Source organism: Pagrus pagrus (assembly GCF_965226575.1).
Source record: "Pagrus pagrus genome assembly, chromosome: 11".
NCBI classification, from domain to species: domain Eukaryota; kingdom Metazoa; phylum Chordata; class Actinopteri; order Spariformes; family Sparidae; genus Pagrus; species Pagrus pagrus.
Genome location: NC_140195.1, coordinates 10369795 through 10381987, shown reverse-complemented (window position 1 = coordinate 10381987; position 12193 = coordinate 10369795). Strand labels below are relative to the sequence as shown.

General features: G+C 44.6%; 1 protein-coding gene across 4 annotated transcripts in view; it reads left to right on the top strand.

The window, feature by feature from the left end:
* Window positions 1-1034: 1034 nt before the first annotated feature.
* The window catches only part of LOC311265346 (protein bicaudal D homolog 2-like), a 43771-nt gene continuing 32612 nt past the window's right edge, over window positions 1035-12193 (top strand). For 3 of the 4 annotated variants that reach the window (XM_084366911.1, XM_084366909.1, XM_084366908.1), the window contains exon 1: window positions 1036-1591. In XM_084366911.1, coding sequence (XP_084223037.1) covers window positions 1352-1591 — 240 coding nt within the window. In that variant the 5' untranslated portion in view covers window positions 1036-1351. Of the gene's footprint in view, window positions 1592-12193 lie in introns of all 4 variants that reach the window. The other variant, XM_084366910.1, reaches the window with a different exon arrangement.

Genomic DNA, 12193 nt, shown 5'->3' with positions numbered 1-12193 from the left:
ATTACATGACTAAGCTCAGTTTCCACAGCAGTTTTGACCTGTCACAGCAGGGAAAAGCACAGGTGCAGCTGATAACAATGATGACTTTGTTCCATAAGTGCACACACATTAAGGGTGCACTGAAACATGCCAATCAAATTGAATGCAGCCATAATTAATGTTATTAGGTACACCTGTGGTTGTTGCTGTGAATAAAAACATGGAGTATCAGGCAGGCTGCCATACATTTCTATACATAAGAAATGCAATACAATACATATAAGCAGTAATTCAGGCAAATGACTATAAATATTTCCTTTAATGTAGCGGTCATAAACTAATAGACATTGAAATAGGGAGAAGGTGAGGGGTGTATGAACCTGTTTAATCTCGGAGCCATTCATGAGTAGTGAAAATGGCACCCTTTCATTTGTGGTCCTTGTAAACTGGTATGTGTGTATATGCAACACATTTACCTGAAAAGATTATGTTAATTCAGGCTTTTTTCCGACAGGTGGCAGCAGATACACACATGGAGACTGCGTCAACGTGATTTCTACGACAGCAAAACGACCTGCACAGAGATTTCCGTGCTCCACATAAGCAAATAAACAAAGCCTGATGGGAAATGAGTCCATTTGCTGACGTCGGTAGAGCACTTTGGTTGGCTCTACGTACTATGAGTACTACATTTCCCGACAAGCACCGCTGCTCTGTAGGAGCAGCCCCTGTTGGTTGCGTAGATCCATCGCACTTCATTAAACGGACCATTCAGCGGTTTCAAACAAGCCGGTGTATATAAAGTAAGAGTACCGGATGATGATCTACTGTGCCTTCAAAATAAATCAACGCAGCGCTGAAATTTGAGTAAATTATCGATGGAGTTTCATATACGACATGTTCTTTCTCAAAAGTGGATTCAATCAGCTTAAATACGCAAACAAAGTAAAAAACAAACCTCCAGCAACACTTAACCTGAAGCTTAATTTCGCCGATAGTGGTTTTATTGTGAAAGTAGTAACCGGAAGTTGTACATCCTCTTGCGCCTTGGCAGTTGGTACTCCTGCTCCGACGCTATCCGCTCCGACAAGCCGGGGGAGAGGAGAAGGAAACGCAGTATCTCAACGATGGAGCAATTTTAAGAGATAACGACGAGCTCCCCCGTCGTTGATAATTGCTCAGAGTCATCTACATGACCAAAGAAACGAGACCGGCAACGAGAAACGCAAGCGTAACAATCATGCAATTTAAATACAGGCGAATTTAAGCAACCGCTTCTTCTTCAAGGTTACACCTCTTGAAGACGCCCCAACATCCCCCCCTTGTCGTAGATCAGCTGGCGTGCGTTGGTTGATCGTCACCGGTACCGACCATGTCCGTGGAAGAGCAGGGCTACCCCGACGCGATGCTGTTGCGTGAGGCCGGGCCGGAGTGGATGCGGGCCGAGATCGAGCGTCTCTCCCGGGAGCTGAGTGAGACCACGAACGAGAAGATCCAGGCGGCGGAGTACGGACTGGTGGTGCTGGAGGAGAAGCAGCAGCTCAAACAGCAGTACGATGACCTGGAGATCGAGTACGAGGGCGTCAGGCAGGAGCTAGACCAGCTCAAGGAGGTAGGCTTTATTTTAAAATCACAGAATATGCCTCATCAATAATCACAGTGTCATATTGTATTCATAGATCATATGCAGCAACCCTGAAAACATGGACTTTAAATTTTTTCAGGGGCGTATACCCATCTGTTATACTAAAAAAATATTTTAATTGACCTTGTTTTTTATTTTATTGCAAATATATGGTCCTAACATACAGTATTCTATATAGGGACTTGGTTCGCTGTGACACCTGGGCAGGTATCAGCCATTAAAAAGCTTGATGCCAGTCATCCTACAAGGTCAAAACTGCAATATGATGAGGGGATGCATCCTCTGTGGGCTGCATCACACCCCACCCCCTCTTTCCTCTGTGTGTCCCCCATTGCACTGCCACCTTTATTTATTTATGCACCTTCTTCAAGACATTCCTGTCTGACTCACAGCTAGGCCTGGTGGGTCTCCAAACCCCCACTTCTGTAACGTCTCAATCAAACAGATTTGACAACTATTACAGGCAGTGATGTGCAGTACTTGATGTGGGACATAAGAAGCAATCAGAGTCATTTATTTGTGTCCCGTGTTTGTATGTTCTTCAGGCATTTAAAAGGGGGGGTTAAATGTTGAGATCACTTTCAAGACCAACAGCTTTAGCTCATGATGAGCATTAGATATCTTGTCATGGTGTCTCTCAGCTCCGATGGGCCCTCCTCTCAGAACTGGTATTACTAGTTCAAAGGGGGCGGGAGTAGGTTTGAATTTCAAACCTTCCCGCTCAGAAGAGGGAAAGATGAACAACTTTCAGAGGAAACCAAACGAGTTATGACCCTTTGGGAATGGAAAGAATGTCGAGAGTGACGGTTCAAGCTGGGCCTGAGTGTCAGATAAAGGACGTGTCTGTTTTTCCGAACAGGGACCGGACTTATTCCCTACTGCTGTCTCGCATTGTGTCCAATTTTCTTCACTAGAGCAGCAGTTTGTCACTGTCTTGTGATTTTACAGGGAGAGAGCGTTAGAGCAGTGACATTAGGCAGACAGTCTCGCCAACGGCTGCAGCCTCTGGACTCTTTCTGTTTCCACACTGGAGGAAAAAACAGACTCCTGCTCTGACACAGGCTTGTTCATGGTTGCTCACATCCTCCTTTTGAGATATGGGTTCCCTCCTGGGTCCTGACAACCAATAGCTGAGAAAGCTGACTTCATGGTAAACCCCTTATTGCCTTGCCAGAAACCTGCTCACATCTCCTTTGGGTTTTTGTGAGTTTCAGTAGAGCCACACATACTGAGAGGTTTTCTACCCCTTTTCTGTGGCCCTCTCTCTCTCTCGAGTTGTTGTTTTTGCTGAAAGGAGGAGGTCTCGGGACTGTCTCAGCAACTGCTGCTCAGTTTCCCATGCGTGTCTTTGGCAAGGAGGCCGAGTTCTGCCACAGAGGAATGACAGCAAAACGCTCTGAAAGGAAGAGACGGCCTGAAAAAAGGCTCTAAACTCTAAAAGAGTAACCATGGCAGCAAACTACAGCAAATAAAAATGAGTGGGGATATTTGTGTTTTCAAGATATGCAAGTTGAAGACTTATTTATAAAGGAAGCTCACATTGTGAGTCTGGTTGGACTCCCAGTGTCTGATCTATCCTTCTGTCTCATAATGGAACACAAACATCCATCTGTGCGGGCAATAAACTCAATTGTTTGCTCAAAGCTGCAGCAGAGGTGCTTTCTTTTGCCTCAGGGTCGGGTTATACTGATTGTAGATCACTGATCAGATGACTATAAAGTCTATAGTAATGTTCCTTTCTTCCTCTACCCTACCCCCCAACACAGCCCCTGCATGAAGGGCAGAAGTGATGCTATCACAGGAGAAATACAAACACATTCTTCTGACAGGCCTCTGCACTTCCTCTGTATTGTCTGTAGAAGAACAGTAGGTAGTGGGGAGCAGACACAAGATAAGCTACTGTCACAACAGGCTGCTAAAATTAAAGCCTATCTCAGTGGCTGGTTTCCACTCAGAATTCAAACATATCATTCAAGCTATCATTGGGAAAAGACAAATGTCATATTAATCAGACCCGCAGGCTTTTGTTGATGTGATTTGTGGGACATTTTGAAGTAGGCAGGTCAAACTGACCAGTGTGGCTTTGTCTGCAGCTGTTACAAAAGCACATAAGGCAGTTATGTCTTTAGTCAGGTATAAATTCCTTGTTCTCTTTGGTACATGACTACTATTTACACTGATGGCGACGATGTTTGGGCGTCCATTCTCTTTTCGAGGACGCAGAAAGACTGGAGGAGATCGTCTGGGTGATTTGCAGAGTATCTAAACACTGGATCCTCTCCAGGGACCCTAAACTTCTCTTTAAACTTGCTGGAATGCACAAACACAAAACACAAAAGAAAATAGATTTTGATTTACGCGTATTCATTGAAATGATTTAAAGGCCCGTATAGCACTCTTTTGTGTCAGGCTGGACGTAAACAGCCAATCAGAAATCATCGTGACAGTGAGCAAACGTCCCCTGCCCTTCAGCCAATCCCATCCTCTCATCGACGCCTGGACAGGGCACCAGTACTCACACTCAAACACCCCCACATGCACACCACTCTGGAGGCAGGAAGATGGAGGAATTCTGTGAGCCGCTGTTGCTTGGTAACGGCACGGCTCCATGCCTTAATGTGAGCCGCTGTGCTGCTTCCTCAGCAGGTGCTGCTTTGTGAGTGACTGCTGTGGGATCATCTCACAGCTAGCTAAAAAAAAAAAACCATATACACACATGGTAATTGGCCAGAAATAATCGAGAATTGGTTATTGATATTCATAGGATGTTCTCTGATATTGCTATCATATTTTTATGTATAATATGCTATTATAATAACGTATGTTCTATCATTGGAGTACTTCTGCACATGGGACAGAGTTATTCCCCTCTGCTTGTCCCTTCCCTCATTTGCTTCCCAGCCCTCCAACCACAAAATTATTCTCCAGCCATTATTCACGCGTCCCCCGCTTTTGTCACAAGGGATGGATTGCTACGTATATTGTGATGCCTCCTTATTCAAATCCACCTTCTTCCTCTTTCTTTCAACTGAAAAGGTGGGAAAGCTCTTGGCTGCAGTCAATGTAGGGCTGCAACTCTTGATTACTTTCATTAATGATTCATCTGCCTATTATAATTTAGATTCATTATATCTGGTCTATAACACGTCAGAAAACAGTGAGAGCTTTTTTTTGCCCATTTTTGCAGGAAAAAATACTTAAATTAATTATCAATATATTTGGAGATTGTTTTGGGGGTTTTTCTAAGTTACTTTCTTGGCCTTTTTAATGGCTTTATTTGGCAGGACAGCTTAAGAGTGATAGGAAATGGGATAAGAGAGAGGGGAGATGACATGCAGCAAAGGACCTCATGTCAGACTCGAACCCCATGCCGCTACGGCGAGGACATAGCCTCTGTACACGCTCTAAGCTACACTACCGGGGCGCCCTGGGGACACCGTACACTCTAACACTGCTATGACTTGACTTGATCATGCATTGCTTAATGAGTATACGACTACCTCCAGGAAATGTATGACTCACAGTTTATTATATCTTAAGTCAACAGTTGATTTGTCCACAATGAGCTGCTCACTCTTCAAACGGTGGACTTTTGCCCAGCTGAGTACAGTCTCAGTCACGAGGTAAAGTCGCTAATGACATAGTTCACTCTACGCAGCAGCAGTATAAGACGGTGAGGTTGTGTCCCCTTGGCTGCTGTTGATATTCTTAAGGTAAGCCACTCACAGGTGACATCATGTGCCACACCTCCAGCTGTCAATGCACTTCCGAGAGACGTGCTGGCTTCTGCGTGTAGTCTATGCCTGTATGAGGAACTGGAGAGGCTTTGGAATCTGCGTGGGCTGGAAGTGTGAATGTCATGAGATGGAGCACAGAGGCCAGAAAGACGTCATCCTCTGCCCATAGACAGAGCATCCTACAGTCCTTCCCCCCCCCATACTTGTTCTTTCTTTTTAAGAGTACTGATACCTAGACAATGGCTCCTCGGTTCCTTGTTGCACTGCAGCGAGTGTCAGAGACCACACTGCAGTCATTCAGTCATACACAGACCATGTTCTGCCCTCTGTAACTCTGCTATCAGTGTTGTGGCAGCTGTGTACTGCGTTGTGGAATTCAACCAGACAATCAGAGCCCTAAATATTGTTAAGCTCAGTAAAACCTGGGTTCTCTGTGCTCGACCCGCTGGCCCTTTGTGTGTTTGAGCCAGCTGGGGTTAACGGGTCTTGGGTGTCACAAACCGAGAGAGGGTTAAATGCCAGCAGAACACAGTGTATGACAAAGGAGAGATTGAGAGAGGCGGCCCATTGTGGTTACGTTTGAAAGGATCGGTCACTTTTGTTCCCTTTTGAAATGGCAGATCACTAAAGGATATATGCCAATGTCCTTAAACAAAGATATCTGGTGCGACTCTAAGCCCTTTCTGTGGTGTTAAATGGGTTGGATGCTGATTGGACGTCAGGAGAAAATATCAGGAGGACACAAAACCCATCTGGTCTCTTACACTCTTATATGAAGAGTCATAAATAAAGTCAGTCTCATATTATTTGATTGGAACACCAGCAGCTGCTCATGTCTCACTCTAATAATCTTTTATTTCTCTTTTCTTACTCACTTCAGCCATTCTTGAAGCTTATCACAAACTCCCAACCCTTCCTTAATAGCTCATTCAAGACACCGTACTCAGTCGTGTTATTTCACTGGGCTTTCAGTCTGTGTTCAGTAATATTTTCGCCTCTATCCTTGACCTAACATTTGCTAAACCTTTCAGCATTGTTTGGGGTATTCTTTTATTTATAATGTCTTTCGCTGGACGGCAAGTCTGCAGTTAAAGGGTAATCTTTTCTAAATGGCACTAAATAAAGTCCTAAATCCCCTACCCACTGGGCCTAAGAGGATGAATCCCAGCCGCTATGCACAGGGCTTACGGAGGTCTGGGAGTCTGCCAGGCCTAGTCACACTCTGTAGCCTCTGTAGCCAGACACAGGTAGGTGCATTTTGGGGTAAGGCTGCACAGAGGCCGCTCTTGGGAAACTGCCCTGTTCGGCTCATCCTGGCCCAGTAGCCTACTCCAGTGGCCGCCAAGCTTAGCGGTCTGTTCTGAGCGCTGTCAGACCTGGCACTCTGCTATATGAATCTCAACCACAATAATGATGTATAAATTATTGTATGGACCACCCACACAATCATTTTGTGAAGAATTTTCCGCTGTAAAATTTGATTAAGTGTCCAGACAGAGGATGGTCTGGATCCACTCACACAGACTAATGTGGCCCTCTGTGTCACAGAAGGACGACCATATGGTACTGCAAAGTAATGAAACAGTCATTCCACCAAGTTTTAGGTGAAAAGGCCCGTTGCTAATCCGTAATGATTTCAAGAGCTTTTGTCCTTAACTCTGATAAACAAAATACCAGCAGCACTCGTCCGCAGTTCAAGTAGAGGCTAAAATCTACTCTGGAGCATTAGGGGAAGACTGTCGAGTGTTTTGGGTCTTTAGTGGGTGAGTTGTTTGGGCTGCTCGGAATGTGTTTGGTTCGATGTATAAAAAGTGAAGTGTTGCTCTGTGTTAAAATGAAAATAATTACGCGTTTGTGAAGTCTTACTGGTGTAGAAGCAACGTGTCTTCAGTGTTCTTGGTAAGTAGCGGGTTGTTGGCTGTTTACATGACTGAGGCTCGTCGTAACTTGCATCATGGTTCCCCTCAAGGCTCTCAGAAGTTGTTGTGGCTATCTGATAGGAGAGCAAAAACACTGGGGAATATTGTATTATCGTATTTCACATGCATCATCAGGTCACACTCGGAGACACTGCCTTCTGGCTGTCCTAAATATGAATAATATCATTAGGTAATCACTATATTTGCGCCCATACTGTTATACACAGTTAAATCAATAATTTTTGAAATACCAGTGCATAAAGATTACTCTAAAACATCTACAGAAGTCAAAAGTGCATGTGGAGAAGCGGTATGGTAGCCCAGCAGGGTCATGATTCTCCCTGTGTAATCCAATTACTGAAGACTGTAGGCTGATCAGACAGCAGTCCAGGCTAAAAGCAGAGGATGAGGTCATAGTAATGACTGTATGCCTCTGACAATACAACATGCTTCACTCAGGCAAGGCTCAAGTTTCCCTTCTCCTACACAGCACAATGACTTTAATTATTATGAATCTGTTAACAAAGAGGCCAGTGTGCACGCACGTGACCGAGAAACACAACGGCTACTTAACGCTTCTCTTGTCCAGATGTCTTTATTGTGTAGTTTCGTTGTGTCTGTCGCATCCTGTTTTGTACTTTCACTAGCTGATTAAACCAAAACCAACCCTAACTTTTATCACCACTGACAGCCTATTTTTGGTTTATGATGTGTTATTGCTGTTGTTAATTGATTCAAGTTATTTATGGGATTTTTAAGGCCATGGTATGTATTGGAAAAAAACCTGTGGGTGAGGTAAGTTTGCCCCACATTAATACTGCCTTGCTGCTGTATACGCTTTTAGTAACTCAAGATACTGTGTTACATAATATCTGAGATTAAATACTCTATTTTCTTGTTGAAACACATAGTCCAGCCAGCTCCAGGCGTATGAGCCACTGTTCTGTTAACTTAACCAGTTCAAGATAGGGCGATATTTATTTGTACTGGGACACAGGTATGTTATATAAGCAGATGACTCAGCTAGCCATGTGGGTAGAGTTTAAGTTTGTGACTAAGTTTGTTTTGACCCTCGCCTGCATCATTCCTTTAATAGAGTCTCAGGATTAGGTCTGTGGGCTGTATCAGGTTGCCCACAAACTGTCCTTATCTTCTCTGCCACAGAATCCAAGTAACATAATCAAGGCAGAGTGACACCATCATATAAAACATGTCAAAGGCATCTCCAGAGTGACTGTTTATGGCTTTGTGTTTGGATAATAAATCTCGGCTATGGGTTTCCCATAACCATAAGGACTCTTACTGAGTTCAAGCAAAGCTCTGCTCCATCAAATCTTCCTCCTTCCTTCTATTGAAAATCAACGCTAACATCCCCTGCCCCCCCTGCTCTGCATCCTGTTTACTTGCGAGGAGTCTGGCTTTTTATAGCGGATAGGAAGCATATGAAATATGGCTCTGTAACAGTCCGGATATCTTTTCAGTGGAATCAGAGGAAATGACCACATGAGGCTCATCATTCATGCCTCTTCTGTCACCTGCCTTCAACAAGGAACAACAAGGAATAATTCATAACTATACAGATTGGGTTTTTTTGATGATAGGAATGTTCTTTGTCTCCACTGGTGTGTCAACACCCATTATGCTGCATTTCCCTATAGTGTTCTGGTCATTCCCATATCAACAGAGACAGGAACTGACATTTAATATCTGTATCGAGTCACCTAGCTTTAGATTGCACTAAAAAAAAGTCTTTTGTGCCTCAAAACTTTTTTTCCGAATCAGAACAGGTTTGGTTAGTCATCAGCAGACTTAACTAACATCCCAGATGCAGGAGGTGGATTTGCAAGTTTCCATCGGCAATCTGATTTTATTTAATCTTGTCAAATTGACAAGTATTTTTTTGTTTTTTGTTTAATCCAATCCACATTTCCCCATATTGTGGGATGCTTTACTTTCCTAGGCTTAGACACATGGATACATGTAGAGCATATTGAGGTTTTCCCAGAAGGGTGTTTTTATCCCCTTGAGCTGGAGGCAATATCCCTAGAGAAACAAAAGAAATGAGATTGGGGTGCAGCACTCCATACATATTAGCATATACGACGAGCAGGAATAGACTTGTGGTTGCTATAAGTGGACAGATGGTGGGTGCACCAACCCCACCCCGAGATACACATACACATGTCCAAAGGGTTTGACATGCCCCACCCATATCCTCCATCCAAAGAGGAGCTCTGTTGTGCAGTTACTTCCCTGCAGTTTGTCTCGGGGCATCCTGTTGTTTACTGCAGTGCCTGAAGACATCAGGGAGGACATGTAGACAGATAAGGTCCTCTGTTTACATGAGTCTGTTCTGGCACACCCTTCTCTGGTTCCTCTGAAATTCTACATAGACAACTCATCGCAATTATCTCCTGACTGGCAGAGTTATACCTCCCGTGTCAACTAAATTAATTAAACCAGAGGACAGACTCTGAGACGCATCTCCTCGATTTAATGGGCCAACAATTCAAACATTAGCAAACCCAATTTCAAAGGGTTGTCCCTCCGCCCTGGGGGTCCTTTTAACTTCTTCACCACAGTGCAATCAGAGAACAGCGGTATGTCGACATTCTCCTCACACTCCACCACCGCACTACCCTCCTCCTCCCTCCCCAGGCTCCTATTGTAAATAGGCTAGTGGGTCTGGGTCCCCCTGTCGCGGTGTGCCGTACCCGAGTCTCATGGAGCCCACGCTTTGAAACCCTCAGGCATGGTTGAACAGGGGAGGGAGAGGGAGGATTTGGGAGTAGAAAAGGGGTGAAAGGGAGGGGAGATAAGAAGACAGAGTTGTATCGTCAGGCAGGGGGCTGCCTGTACAGCAGTAACAACATTAGAGTTTGGGCCCAGGGAGCGAGCAAAGATGGGAGGGGGTTTAATTGGATGTGTGCCTGTCTCTCAGGGGTCCTTGAAGAAATGGGGATAGCAGACAGAGAAAGGGAGAGAGGTTTGGATGGGAGGGGCACCGGGCCATGCCTGTGTTTCCTGTGGGAACGGGCTCACTCTCTTTTAGATAGGAGAAGAATAGGGGTTCCTCCATCAGCTGTTAATGGGTTTAAAGTGCTGGGACTTTAAATGGAGAAAAAATACTTTTCATGTACAAACATGGCTCAGTAAATATGTATCTCATGAAAGAGCGAATGGCTGTTTTCCAGCATTTGTTCAGCATTGACTTGAGGGCATTGTGCTCTCGCTTATCTTTCATCTTTATTTCATTATTTTCTTGAATGCTCCGTTGTTAGAGGGCAAAGGTATTGTAGAGTTGCCCAAGTATGATTTGAACATGAAAAAACACATTGTTTACCGCAGACCAAACCAAGCTGTATTCAGATACTGTTTTCTATTTAACCCTCAGTACTTTCTTTGCACACAGATATGATCTTTTATGTGCACGGTGGTGGTAGGGCTACAGAGAGAGCCCCTACGTCATTGTTTACAGACTGACATTGCCTCATATGGAAGGTTTGCCACTCTGACCCAAGATTTAACTTCACCAGTAGATAGAATGTGCATGCACATAGTCTCATGCAGGATTTAATTACTGCAAACGGCGAAGAGAGGTCATTAGTCTCCGTCTGGCCGGGAGGAAGGGCAGGACCTGCCCAAGAGACCACCTAAGGTTAGGGAGGATGAATGGAGAGATAGGAGAGGGAGGGAGGTAAAGCCCATAGAAGAGATTGGGAGAAAACTTGCAATGACTAGTTGAGTCGATCGAAGGAAAATTAATCCTTTAGTCATTATTCAAACAAAAGTGTCAAAAATGTGCCCATTCCAGCTTCTTTAATTTGAGGATTTGCTGCTTTCCTTTGTCATTTATGACAGTACATGAAGAGTCTCTGTGGTTGAGCTCTTGGTTGGGTAGAAAGAAGGAATTTGAGGATGTCACATTGGGCTCTGGGAAATTATGGGACTTTTTATTGACTAAACGATTAATTACTCTGCTGATTATTTTCACAATGAATGACAATGAGTAGTGGAAAGTTTAACAGAGTAGATCAGGAGCAATGTGGCGACACATAAAGCATCTTCGATGGAAAGCCACAGGAAGAAGGCAAATCGAGTTTCTGCAGTCCCTCCCCCTTCTGTCAATGCTTCAGCCTGACTGATCGTCTCAGCACTAATGGGGTCCAGGATGAAGAGGGGAGAAGCATTAGGGTCCCGCATACAACATTAATCTAATAAATGATTATTGGTAAATGTTGACAGGCTTAGGGTTTGGTAAGAAAACCATGTCTGCTAACAGTAAACAAATATACAAACAAATACATTCAATGTCTCCTTCATCCCCCCCTGTCCTGCAAACCTGACCTTGGACTTTGGTAGAAAATGTAATCTCATGTATGTGGGCGTGTGTGCGCCCGAGTTCCTAAATGTATGCATGCATGCTTGCATGTGCCTGGCCCCAGCTGCGGGACCAGCTGCTCCCCTCCTCTGTCATGTACGTCAGTAACAACAAGAGGCTGTTCAGCTGTGGAAGTCATGTGCGAAGGTTCCACAGGGAGCAGTGTCTTTTGGGAAATATGGTGAAATGCACACTAAGTAGAGAGTCAGTGTGTTTCACTGCTTGTTGACTATGTTAGAGGCTTGGCCTGATAGCAAAGAGCAAAAAACCAAAATAGTTCAAAGCAACCTCAGACCAGCATGCTCTTTGTGCAAACAAATCTCAAATTGGAGAGGCATGGGACTGAGCTGAGGAGGACTGTTGCCAGCGAAAGAGGGAGGAGAGGAAGCTTTGCCAGGCTGATCCATGAAACAGCCATCTGTGGCGGTGTAACCCTCCTGCCCTGCCTCTACTGACCGCCTTTTGCTCTGTCACTGTAATTGGCGTAGTAACCATAGCGACGACTGTTCCCCTGGGGTGCGGGCGCGTGGAC